Source organism: Siniperca chuatsi, linkage group LG18, assembly GCF_020085105.1.
Source record: "Siniperca chuatsi isolate FFG_IHB_CAS linkage group LG18, ASM2008510v1, whole genome shotgun sequence".
In the NCBI taxonomy this organism is placed as follows: Eukaryota; Metazoa; Chordata; class Actinopteri; order Centrarchiformes; family Sinipercidae; genus Siniperca; species Siniperca chuatsi.
Window position 1 is genome coordinate 20,009,278 of NC_058059.1, and position 13,394 is coordinate 20,022,671.

A 13,394-nucleotide genomic window follows, 5' to 3' on the forward strand; every position below is an offset into this window, starting at 1 on the left:
GTTGTGCTGGTGCTTCTGCTGGTGGGAGGCCAGTGAGGGATAATGTCCTTATCGCTGCACTAATGACTGGTACTGGCTGTTCAGGGTGCCTGTGCAGTGGGGGGGTGGGAGGGTGGGGGCTGGGGGATTGTATGTGTAAGTGTTACTAGCCGGTGAAGCTCAACGCTAGCAGGTGAAGGGGTTAGCAGTGACAGGAACTACAGTGCAGGGGAATACAGCTTTTTCAAGGCAGACATTTTGATTTGACAGAGTGGGGAAAGCACATGTCTGCATTCCCTTTAGGTTTTCCAGTTCAGGTTGTGCATTGTATTGTAATTACATCTGTCCTTTACCTGCTATGACGAGTCACAATCTATTGAATATTCCAAATTAGTACAAATGGGAAATAATATCACATAAATGATTATAACTGAAAAAAGCAAGTTCAAATTGTAGATGCTACATTTTGTTGCTGCTGCTGCCTTGGGGTATGAGTCAAAGCAAATAAAGTGCAGCATGTTGTAACACGTCTGACAGTGATAGTATTTTTAAGATTTGGATACAGATATAAAGTTCAAAATATGAAGCAGTCATGCACAGCTCTGTTGTGTAGTCTAAATATGTGCTGCAAATGGGAACTCCAGCAACTGTGAGGTGACAATAAAACATTCTCAGTACTGATTGTGTCATTATGAAAGTTGGTTCCTTCTGTTTGCTTGTATGTTGGTTTATTTTGTTTATCAGTCTCATGCAACATTTCAGACAAAACGAGTACAAAAAGTACAGTAGTTTGTTTATTTATGTGTCACATATGATTTTTAGGACACAGCTGACTGGATTTGCCAACTGGTTGGACAGCTGACACAATTTCATTTTTATTTATTTTTTTATTTTTTTTAAAAGCTCTACAGCAACATCACCCCAATAAGCCAGTGGAGGAGGCAGGACACGGACAATCATAGATCAAACTATGTAACATATTTCTTATTGATTGACTGTGGAGGACAACTTGATTTGCAGGGGACAACACGTTTACCATCATCAAAAAGAACAGTCAGACCTGGAGGCTAGTTAGCAATCTCTCCGGCTTCCGCTTGTCTTTTATTTTCGTGTACTGTATGTTGCTGTTGATGGTGCTCAGCTGAGACTTATTCTGAGCCACATCAGTGTCACATTCATAATCACAGTAAAGAGCAGCTATACATCTCTCACAACAAACCCCTCTCATTACTGTAATGTTTGCTCAATGTTTGCGTCATACATTTCAATATAGTGTCATGTGTTTGTTCAGACTTTGTGTCTAAAGTTGTTTGTTGCTGTTCTGATGACGTTAGAGTAAGTTAAAGACCTCTAATTTGGATTTTTTTCTAATTCTCAAACAGTTACATGTTTTACAAATTAATAACAATAATAATCTCCCTCCACAGGAACTTTTGAGTCACTCAACTGACCGACCAGAGAGACAACAACTCAAGGAGGCTCTGGAGGCTATGCAGGTCTGTCTTACACATGTGTTAGTATGTGTGTTCATGAGTGCGCTTTTAAAAATATTACATAATAACTCTACAGCGCTCTAAGCCAAAGCTGTATAAATTGTTTTATACAGCTACTGTGGCTCAAAGGACTGTAAATCTACCATGATATGACAGATGTCAGAAAGATTTTCAGTTGAAGTCTGAAAGAACGTTTGCCTTGCTCTCTCAGGACCTGGCCATGTACATCAATGAAGTCAAGAGGGACAATGAGACGCTGAAGAAAATCAGCGAATTCCAAAGTTCAATAGAAAATCTTGTAAGTACTGTGAACTCCTCTGGCACTGCTTTTTTCACCTAGAGGATCATTTTTCCCAAGATTGTTTGACTTAATCCGTTTAAGGGCCTTGAAAACGTATTTTCTTAATCAGCTTCTTAATATAAGTAATAGGATCCCACATGAACATGCTTTATCTGCCAAAGTTAGAACAATACTGGTTATTTCACAGAGGAGATTTGTGTTTTTATTTGTGCTCTTTTTACTGGTTTGAAGTGGGAGGGGCTGGAAAAAGGTGATTTCAGGCATTTCTATGTGCCAATATTAACAATAGAAGAATCAGACTCTGATGATAGTTGCTTATGTTGCCAGGGAGACCAACTATAAATAAAATCTAAACAAACCACACCCACACAGAGTTTTTGAGTGTTAAACTATTATTAGTTTATTAATGAGGATTTGTTTTCTAACTTTACCTTCTTTGCTTATTTAGCCATTTTTAAAGGAATAGTTTGACATTTTGGGAAAACCGCTTATTTGCTTTCTTGACGAGAGTTAAATGAGAAGATCGATGCCACGCTTGTGCGGTACACTGTATACACTAAATATCTACAGCCAGCAGCTGGTTAGGTTAAGACTGGAAACAGCTAGCCTGGCTCTGACAAAAGGTAGAAAAATCTGCCAACCAGCATCTCTAAAGCTCACAAATTAACACGTCGTATCTTGTTTTTTTAAACCATACAAAAACTGATGTGTAAAAACGACAAGTTGCGGTGTTACAAGGGGTTATGTGCTGCACTACTTTTTTCTAGGAGCAGTAACTCCCCAGGGGTCCATCGTCACTGTGAGGTTGCTGGGACAGATATGAAAGTTGTATCGGTTTCTCGTCTCTCCCCAGAATGTCAACCTATTGCTTTAATTTATTGTAAAAGATGTGAAACCACATTTTCAGGTGCTTCTAACTTTCTCTTTTTGCATTAGGAATCGTCCTCCTGCATTGGCACCTGCCTGCAGTGAAATTTAACTCCATCACATTACCATTCAGTAAAAGAAATAAAACCTTGTGTTAACCTTATATCCTTTATAATCCAATTTTCTGGCTTCTGCTGTCATTTATAATGCTAGATTCGACATCTTTATAAAAGTCAGTTTTTGTTTATAAAAACTAATACACCGGCACTAATGTTATCACCAGGCTGGAATTTAAAGTATGTCAGTGTGATTAGTCACTGAGCATCACAGAGCAGTAACCCATTCTTGAAAATGTCCACGTTTTCTTTCCTCTGCTAAGAACACTGGCATCGTCTTGCGTCCACCTGTCAGTATCCTCCGCTTTTATAATGTCCCCAATAAATCATTTAGTCTTGCAGAACTTGAAGAGAAGTTATGTACATTCCAGACTAATGGTCACGTCCCATAATATTTCAACAACAGCACTCTTGCATTTTCTCTTTCTTTGTCTTTCTGTCATTATTTTCATATTAGGAGGACAGAAAAGTAACTGAGTTGTATCATTCATTATATATCTATTTGGATTCTCTGAAATTCAAGTGCAGCTGAATTATTTATGGTTTCTCATTAAATTTAGAAGTTATAGTATGCAGTGGATTGACATTCTGTGTGTCCTTGTGACCTAAGCAGCAGGTGAAACTGGAGGAGTATGGGAGGCCAAAGATAGACGGAGAGCTAAAGGTGTGCTCCATCGTCAACCGAACAAAGCAGGACCGGTGAGCCCAAACTCTACAGACAAACTACCCAAAGGATACAAGAAATAAAGTATCCAATGCCCACAATGACGTATTCTCACCCCAAAATTAACAATGAATGTTTTTATGTCTTCAGGTATATATTCCTGTTTGATAAAGTGGTCATTGTCTGCAAGAGGAAAGGCTATAGCTATGAGCTCAAAGAGATTATTGAACTGCAGTCATATAAAATGTCGGATGACCCAATGAACAACAGAGACATGAAAAAGGTAAGATTCATCGCAGAGCAATTTCTTACGCAGTGAGCTCTTTGTAAAGACAACCATGCTAGTGCAGGTGATGAAACATCCTGTGTAATCATTACAAATGTTGCCCTTGAGCTGAAGGGCCTTGTTGATGGTAATTTTCAGATATGGAATTTATGAGTAATGCATTGAAGTGTCAGATATGCATTTTGCCCGTCCATGCTTGAAAGACCATGCAAATGCAATGAAGGTCATTTAGGATTCATGAAAACATACTGCAGTGCACTGCGCCACCGGTCTAACATGGCTTTTTGTTTTGAATCTGCATGTGTCTATCCATGTTTGCATGTGTAACTGGGTCTTTCTCTGGTGTCTTTCTTTTTGCATGCTTACCAGTCAAGTGGAAAAATGGTAAGCGCAAGTGACCTCTTTATTTAACTCATCTTCTCATAGTGGCCTATTTTGGGCAGTGGTGTTTTTGGGTGTCATGCCCTGATTGCACGTGCGCCCACCGGCTCTGTGACTGGCCCTCCAGCTTTTGGTCAGATGCATCGCTAAAGCATGTGGACCATCTTTTAGTTCTGAATTAAATGTGATCATATTCACTGTATGTTTTTATGCATATTTATTTGAAAATGCAGGTATTACAAGCTTCTTTGCCTATCTCTGTCATTGCCATCCACATATCTCTCTGCCATCTGTTCCTCACTCACTTTTTCTCTCCAGTGGTCTTATGGTTTCTACCTGATCCACCTGCAAGGGAAGCAGGGCTTCCAGTTCTTTTGTAAAACTGAGGAGACCAAGAGGAAGTGGATGGAGCAGTTTGACATGGCCATGTGAGTATGATTGCATGGTAGGGTTGGCTACATGGAGAAAATATTCTATCATAGTCATTTTAGATTGTTAAACACCAGAACAATCAAGCTACTTTGTCACAAAATCAAACAAACTGTCTTGTCCAATCAGTTCCTCTCATTCATTATTATTTACTTCCAGGTCCAACATCAAGCCAGAGAGAGCCACAGCCAATCAGCATAACTTTCAAATGCACACATTTGATAAGAACACCAACTGTCGAGCCTGCAAGATGCTCCTGAGGTAACAATCCAAATAACTCCAGTGCTGATGTGCATAACAGCACATTCATGTTCTACAATGAATAATGAATGCATCGTCATCAAGTATCCAACAATATTCAGTAGTAAAAGACATTTCTTTTTCAGTGTTATTTGTACTATCTGGGCAGACACTTATATGTGGACTTGAATAACAAAAAATGTATACACCCTGACAGGGGTTATGTAACATTTATACATATGTACTGTATATCCATGTTTTATGCCATGGTGGAAGAAGCCGGAAGAAGTCAGATCATTTACTTAAATAAAACGTAGCATTACCACAGTGTAAAAATACTCTAGTAATAGTAAAGTCCTGTATTGAAAATTTTACTCAAAGGAAAAGTTTAACATTTTGGGAAAGAGGCTTATTCGATTTCTTTCCAAGAATTAGATGAGAAGATTGATACCACTCTCATGTCTGTACAATTTATATGAAGCTACCACCAGCAGCCGGCTAACTTAGCTTAGTACAAACTTTGGAAACGGGGGGAAACAACTAGCTTTGGTAACAAAGGTAACAAAATCTGCTTACCAGCACCTCTGCAGATAAAGACTGTGTGATTGGATTTAATGATTATATATTGTACTTCACCTATTACCAAGGCACATCACCTACATTGTAGTCAGTCCAAAGAACATAAGCCTGTAGGCCAAATCACTTATGCAGTGGGCTATCATAACTGTGAAATACATTATAGCATAATTACTTCTGCAGAATATCAGTGGTAACACCATTTTTCCCAACTTTAGTTTTGTTTCCTAGTACTGTACCCTGTAGTTACCCAGTATTTACAAAAAATACTATAATTTACTTCTCCTTTCCTCTAAATGCCCAGTTGCTGCTCCCTTGTTCCCCATAGTCTTGTTCTCTTCCACTGTACCTGCATTTAAGTACCAGTAGGAACCACTAAGTCTTTAATTGGCACCTGATTCATACAACAAAATTACACAGTAAAAAGTACAGAGGGAATATGTTTTTGGCAAATGTAGCTCCTCATTAGTGTAAAAGCAATCTTTGGAAAATATTCTGCTAAATGTGACTGAGGCTGATGGATGATATTTTTAAAACATTTCCCTTCCCAACACCACCCACTGTGTCCCAGTGAGCACACCTCCTCCCAAGGGAGAGTGCTGCTTAACTGCAGCAGGGATAACCCGTGTCACTAAATCACTACTTTCACCTATATTACAGTCAGCAGGCTAAACTCCACTCTGTGTATTGACCCACAAATTTCATGGCTTGGCTGACCTAAATTCACAGAGCCAGTGGAAGCAGGGACCAGCGTTCTCACTCCCTGCTAGATGCTAATTACTGCTGCAGCCCCAGCGGATCCCGTCGTGATTTATGGCACTTACTATTTAACATGGCAGTGTGCGATGCATGCAATGTTACAGTATCCGTAACAAATACAGTTCTGGAGTACATGGTCTTAAATGGAACAAGTTGATTTTGTGATTTTAAAGGATCACAAAGTGGAAATGATGGAGCATGTGTAACCACAATCGCAGTCTTATAGGAACAAGCAGCAGCTCCCCTTGTGTGTTGTACTTACGAGAAGTTAATTTGTGTCTGAGACACTTCCTGTTTGCATTACTGGTGTGTGTGTGTGTGTGTGTGTGTGTTTGCGTGCATGTCCTCTAGGGGCATCTTCTATCAGGGCTACTACTGCTCTCGCTGTGGAACAGGAGCACACAAAGAGTGCCTGGAAGTCATCACCATCTGTAAAATCAGTAGGTGTTTCCTCTAATGTTACTTTTGAAGGATCGATTTTGGGGCTGAGCAATGTTTGGATTAAACTGTTAGACCAACATCATTGATGGTTATATGATACTGTGATATGGGGGCGATTCTTGATTTTTTTTTTTTTTTTTTTTTTACAAATTAATAATGATTTGTGAAATTTCATTCTGTCCACAAGTATAAACCTGCTTTCATTGAACACTGTCCTGCTTGTAGGTTACTTTATGCAGCAGGAGCATGGGGGATGGGTCCTGTGGGGTTCCTGTGGGACTATTTCATTGTGTCGCTGGGTTTGGTACCGTCGAGGAAAACGACAACTTGGGAGTCAGGAGGAATGACCTAACCGTCATTTCATATGCCCCAGCCTTTTCAGCAGATATAGCCCTGATTATTTAAACTGGTTATTCCTAACTGTTTTGGCTTTAAAAAGAAGCTATGCCTATTTGTGACTCAACATGATCACTTCCATATATCTAAGGGTTAGTGATCCCCCCCCTCCTTATTTATTTGATTAATTTTTAGGGGCCTGAAGAGGGGGAATTATCCAGTTATTCACAACAAAAAAAGCAAGTTGACAAGTAAATATTATTTTGTGTAGCATAAATGTTTTTTTCTGCTTTCCTTTCCTGTTAATCATCTCTTAATTAATCGATTAACCTCAAATTTATGTTGCGACACCTTGAAGGGGTCTCAAGGCAGTGACTGTTTTCTCAGATTGGAATTGTGAATCTGAGTGAGGCTCAATGTGTAAGCCTAAACGTTTCCCCTTAAACATATACGTACACCTATAGGTGTAACATCCTTACACCTCCTATGGTTCTTTAGGTAAAATAACACCTAAATACTGCCCTTAGCCAATGTGAAAAAGAATTACTCCGGACAGGACAGAACTGGTAACAAAAGTGGGACTGATTGGGAATGGGAAGAATTAATGGGACCAGGCACTAGGAAGAAAATGTGTGTGTGTGTTTGTGTTACCATATAGTTTGGCTCCTTCAGCTTTATCCATGACTGCTTTACATCCACTGTTTAATGGGATGAAGCCAAAATACAGCCAACAAGCGAAATTGCCTTTGTGTTTGACATAGCATATTAAAAAGAGCCACATGAAGCCTGACCCATATTATGAGAACTGGTATATTCAAATGTTCAGTTTAGCTCAGGCATAATCAATAATGGTAGCCAGACTGTTGTGAACCCTCCCTAACTGTTTCTTTTGTCTTTTTTCAGATCCTCTTGACTTGGTGAGTAGTTCCTCTGTTAGTCAACATAATGTAGCAGTATTATAAACATTATTATCATCTAAATGCCATTTTCCCTCACAGAGATTTTGTCTTTATCATTAAATTATACAAGTAAGATTTTTGTTGATCAAGTATTTGTTTTTCTTTTTATAGGAACCTGGAATATCATCAGGTGAGAACACCCCCTGTTTCCTAAACATGATAGAGAACACTTTCATTTGAAGCTGGATATTCTGTCTGCTGTCATGTAACAAGTTTGTTATAGATACAGCTGTTATTGAGCAGCACAGCTCTCTACTGCCATCTAGTGGATAGACCCTCTACATAGGAACCGCAACAACATTATCAACCATGTAGAGTGAGTGGCAATGCATAGACATATAGAGATACTACATACTAACTTGAAATTCAAAAACTTGAGATACGAGGGATGTCATAGCTGCTCTACAGTAGCTTGAAATAATCAATACACAGTGCTCAGTCTGGAGAGAATGAGATACAGTTTCAAATGACAAAGTTGCTCTTGGTAAGGTTTTCTTTGTCATTTCTGGCATTTTTGCCTTCATAAGATACTTCAAAGTGGACAGAGAAAGGGAAACCATGCAACAAAGATCCTGGACCAGATCTGAACCCAGGATGTTGTGGTTATATTGTGTGTACCTTAGACCACTGCATCACTCAGCAGCCAGGTTTCACATGTAACATAGTGATTTAGGCTGATACAGGCAGGACTGTTTTAGCATAGAAATCCTAAGAGGGAAATCCAAACTACAGTGAGCAGCACTCTGTCCAGACAAAGTTAGATTTAATGTTAGATCTTTTCCTCTTTTGTCCCATGTCATCAACTTAACTGTTACTCACTTACCTCTATTAATACTCACTGCAAACACGGTCAAGGTCCCAAGATGGTGGCAGTGAGGAACTACCATGGCACACCAGCTCCCCCGGGAAAGACACCACTCGGTTTTCAAACAGGAGATTTTATCGAGCTGCTGAAGGGAGATCCTGACACCGCATGGTGGGAGGTACAGTAGTCAGTTTTTTTGAAACGGTATCCCACTTGGACACAGAGTGTGAATGTTATTAAGACAGTTTATGTTGGCTCTGTACTCAAGCACATTGAGAACTTGTTTTATTGGATTTAAAATGAATCAGTGATTATGAAATTAAAGTGCTGATCTTCACCTTTTAAAGGTGTTTGAAGGTGATCACATTCATACTGGGTGAACAGAGTAGGACTCATAGCCCTTTTTACCCTGTGGGATGTGTGTACAAAGATCTACAATTCCTACACTCTAGCCTGGCTCTGTCCGAAGGTACCAAAATCTGACGACCAGCCTCTCCAAAGCCAACTAATTTACATTTAGCTTTTTAAAGGTGGGGTATGCGATTCTAATCCAATACACGTCTTTTTGTCAAATTCAGCAAATTCGGCTCTGTAAATGGGAAACAAACACAATATTCCAGCCATGATTTGCTTGTCTTGCCCGCGAACATTCAGCTTACTTTCTAGTTTGCCAAGATATGCTGTTGTTGTGATGTTAGCTATAGTAGCAGGAGAGTTGTGAGTATCGCTGTCTGGAGCTGCTGTGCTGGCTCTGGGAAGCCGTCTCGTCCTCTCTGGCTGTTAGCTCCGCTGCAGCAACTGTAGAAACAGTTTGCTAACCCGCAACCTAGCTAACGTTAGTTATATTGCTTGCTCTGTTGTTGTTCGATCTATGTCATAGCATTGGATTTCTCCAGAATCACATACCCCACCTTTAATCCATACAAAAACCAAAGTTTTTTCTTAGTCGGATGCAGTGACTTCCTAGAGTCTTGTCATCAGCATGACGTTGCCAGGCAACCAGCAGAGACTCCAGGAAGTCAGTGCCGAGACAAAGAAATAATCCAGCACATAACCCCTCGTAAAACCACAACTTGTTTTCAGTTTTTGTAGATTAAACAAATGAGATATAACATGTTAATTACTGAGCTTCAGAGGTGCTGGTAGGTGGATTTTGTTGGGCAGGTGGATTCTTTGGTCAGAGCTAGACTAGCTGTTTCCCCCTGCTTCCAACGTTTATGCTAAGCTGGCTGTATCCTTCCCAAAATGTCAAACCTTCTCTTAATCCAATGTGCATCAATGAAGCTGTACCAGCAAACCTGGAGGATCCTCTACAGTGAATTAGGCTAGATGACAGGAGCTGTAACATTACTTGCTTCGGGCACTTGTGACACTCCTGCTGATTCACTGACTCTTATTCACTTTCAGCTTCTTGTATCAGGCTACCTTTTCCCAAAGTGACTCAGGGCAACTTTCTGAAGCCATTAATTTAAACTCACCTATTACTTTATCCCTCTACGGCGTGACAGCATAATCTCTCCATGCAATGTCAATGGGTGTGTTGAGCTTAAAAATCAAATTGCTTCAGGTAGCAGACAGTGAAGCCTAAACTTCTGTCTGATGAGTGAACTTGACAGATGTGTTAATTTTATTGTTGGTGCAACACCTAACATCAATGTGTAATGTGATGTATGATGTATGTAATGTGTAGTCAGTTAAAGCCAGTACTATATGTGAAAACTGGTGCAGTCAGGGCGCCTGGTGGCTCACCTGGTAGAGCACCCCATGTACAAGGCTGAGTTCTTACCACAGCGGCCCAGGTTCGAATCCAATGAATTGTATTTTACTATGATATTTCACAATGTATTTATTGGTTTATTTCTTTGATTTTCCTCTATACAAAGTGACTTCTTGTCAATGTGCCTTTGAATTTCCTCTACAGTCATATTTTTTCCTATTAAATCTGAGGGAAATTTATTACTGCACTGTAACTACACTGACACAGTCTTTTACTTTAATATAATTTATTTTCCTTTTCATTGAGTTTTGAAATGTCCTAAAGCATTTATCTGCCTTATGTAAAGCACTTTTAATTGCATCGGTATTTAAAGTGCAGTAAGAATAAAACTTGCTTTGCCTTTATCTTGCAGGGAAAGCTGATACAAACACAAAAGAGTGGCTTCTTCCCCAGTTCATGTGTAAAACCTTATTTGGACCCAAAGGTAAGTCACCCATATACTACATCTATAGTAGGTATGCATTTGAAGAGAATCATTACAGTATGTGTGATTTCTGAGGGCACTCCTCTTTAGTGTACACTTAACTAGCTGTGTGGGATATACATATAAATTATCTACCTCTTAACCATGGTTTTGTTCTGTTTATAAGTTATTTAATGTGTAGTTTCTGTTTGTTATGACAGCCCTTCCAGTCATTATCTAGCCGGCAGTCCTCAAGGGAAGCAGACTACTATGGATATCCTTGGTAAGACCCTTAACTTCTGAAGGTTGTGGATTTAAGATGATGTCATCCTCATACGTTTAAGGCCCTATACACTATATACTGCCATTACCCTGAGGTCACTATCCTTTAATTACTTCAGATCTGTTGATACTGTTAACGTCATGCACTAGTTCAATTTAAAGCAAACTGACCCCAAACCAAAAGATTAATTACTACATGGCTGTTTGATGTCAACAATTTGTAAAGCCTTTCCAATGTCATTCGATTATATAACTTTGTATTAGGAGGTCACAATATTTATTTTCTGCTCCTCTGTAGGTTTGCAGGGAACATGGAGCGCCAGCAGGCCGACAACCTTTTAAAATCCCACAGCAGTGGGACCTACCTTATCAGAGAGAGGACAGCTGAGGCAGAGAGGTTTGCCATCAGCATCAAGTGAGTGTTTCGCATCTTACAGGAGAGGAAAATCTCAAGGGAAGGTTTTTATCCACATCTCACGGGGAATAAAAATTCTCACGGGTTGCCCCAGTCAGCTTTTTCTGTGCGTCCTTTAGCTACAGCTAATTACCACTCGATAATTGCTTTTTAAAATCCTGTTTTTTGTTTGGAATGCATGAGAGAATGCTTTGAGGAGAAATAATGTATGAGTTCTTGCTGGAACTGTCATACAGTGATGCACTGGGAGAAATGCTTTTGCACATTTGTCTTAAAGTCTTTAAGACAGGTGCAAAGGGGCTGCAAGGACCAGCCTTTAGACAAATAATTAAAGTCCCACAGTCTGCCTTAACTTGTGGAAATTGCTTTTTTTACAACAAAATATTTAATGTTGACACAAGCTGAACACATTACCCTAAAGGCACCCCAAATTCTCTTCTTCTTGGTGATTTCTCTGTGATGTTTGGTTTTACAGATTCAATGATGAAGTAAAACACATCAAAGTTATTGAAAAAGACAGCTGGATTCACATCACTGAGGCCAAGAAGTTTGAGAGTCTTTTGGTAAGTCATATGTTTAACTACCAACACAGAATACCCACAGTACCTTGATGTCAGTGTGAAAAAAGAAATCAGATGGTCACATTTTTTAATCCTTCTGTACTGTTTACTATAACAGGAGCTAGTGGAGTACTATCAGTCCCATTCACTGAAAGAAAGCTTCAAGTTGTTAGATACCACATTGCGATACCCCTACAAGTCAAGAGAACGCTCGTTAACGCGGGCCAGCACACGCTCACCAGGTAAGCCTTCCAATTGTTCCTCTTCTCCAGCACCTCCAGAGCCACAGACACAAAAAAAGAATGGAATGACTTTGAGCCTGGTATCTAATACCAGCCAATACCAACACACAATCATTAAGGTTTTTGGCAGAGAACACCAAAAACACGCGTGCGCGGGCGGCCATGTGCATCCTTGTGTGTGTGCACGAGATGAACAAAACGAGGACCCACTCAGAAAAAAAGCTCCATAGCGTTGTTAGAGGTTTAAAACTCCACAGGGAACCTTTAACATGTACTGTTCTGAGTTTTGAGTTGTTTCTTATGTTGCTTGATGAAAAGACCATAGACCTATAGGACTTAGTGTCTAAATGATAACTTAATCAGAATAATTGATGCTACTATGTGGACTAACAGTGGAGATGAAGTGTCTCTAACGCTTGCCTGTCTGGTTGGGGTAGAGTTAAGTCAAGGGGATTGACTTTTGTAGAGCACCTACAGAAGGCAACACCCAAGACAGAAAATGATTACAAAGAGGGAAGATGGCTTTAGGATAGAAAAAATGTAAGTGAGCTATGCACTGGGCTCAGATAATATGTTGCGTAGGTGGGTCCACAAGGTAGCAGCCCCATATTGTCCCTTCGCGCTGGACCGGATCAGGCCCCTATGGATATAGGCCCGGCTACCAGGTGCCAGTGAGCTTTCCTCTTACACCGGGCTCCAGTAGAGGGCCCCGGTCTTCCTATTCTGGGTAAGGTAGCTTTTCCCCCAATGTCACTCCATTAAGAGTTCTGGAATCACTCTTGATTTAACAGTCAGTCTATGTTACAACCTTCACCTTTAGTCATGGGCTTTGGGTAATGCCCAAAAGAATTAGAACATGGATAGAAGTGGACGAAATGAGTTTCTTCGCAGGGTGGTTGAGTTTACCCCTAGAGATAGGGTGCGCAGCTCAGACATCTGGAAGGAACTCTGTGCTGAACTGCTCCTCCTCCGAAAGGAGTCAGTTGAGTTGGTTAGGGCATCTGATTCGGATGTCTCATAGAAACATTTCCGTGGCGGTATTCAAGGCATGTCCAGCTGGGAGGAGACCACAGGGCAGACCCA

The 13,394-nt window shown here is 40.2% G+C and overlaps 1 protein-coding gene across 12 annotated transcripts in view; it reads left to right on the forward strand.

Annotated features, from left to right (window-relative positions):
- The window catches only part of vav2 (vav 2 guanine nucleotide exchange factor), a 196,130-nt gene that overhangs the window by 174,035 nt on the left and 8,701 nt on the right, over positions 1 to 13,394 (forward strand). For 5 of the 12 annotated variants that reach the window (XM_044174769.1, XM_044174771.1, XM_044174778.1 and 2 more), the window contains 16 exons: positions 1,407 to 1,475; positions 1,684 to 1,770; positions 3,367 to 3,455; positions 3,571 to 3,703; positions 4,076 to 4,090; positions 4,406 to 4,515; positions 4,676 to 4,777; positions 6,443 to 6,531; positions 7,772 to 7,785; positions 7,939 to 7,957; positions 8,683 to 8,810; positions 10,762 to 10,833; positions 11,034 to 11,095; positions 11,393 to 11,509; positions 11,985 to 12,072; positions 12,188 to 12,311. In XM_044174769.1, coding sequence (XP_044030704.1) covers positions 1,407 to 1,475; positions 1,684 to 1,770; positions 3,367 to 3,455; positions 3,571 to 3,703; positions 4,076 to 4,090; positions 4,406 to 4,515; positions 4,676 to 4,777; positions 6,443 to 6,531; positions 7,772 to 7,785; positions 7,939 to 7,957; positions 8,683 to 8,810; positions 10,762 to 10,833; positions 11,034 to 11,095; positions 11,393 to 11,509; positions 11,985 to 12,072; positions 12,188 to 12,311 — 1,318 coding nt within the window. The remainder of the gene's footprint in view (positions 1 to 1,406; positions 1,476 to 1,683; positions 1,771 to 3,366; positions 3,456 to 3,570; positions 3,704 to 4,075; positions 4,091 to 4,405; positions 4,516 to 4,675; positions 4,778 to 6,442; positions 6,532 to 7,771; positions 7,786 to 7,938; positions 7,958 to 8,682; positions 8,811 to 10,761; positions 10,834 to 11,033; positions 11,096 to 11,392; positions 11,510 to 11,984; positions 12,073 to 12,187; positions 12,312 to 13,394) is intronic. The other 7 variants (XM_044174775.1, XM_044174776.1, XM_044174780.1 and 4 more) reach the window with 3 other exon arrangements.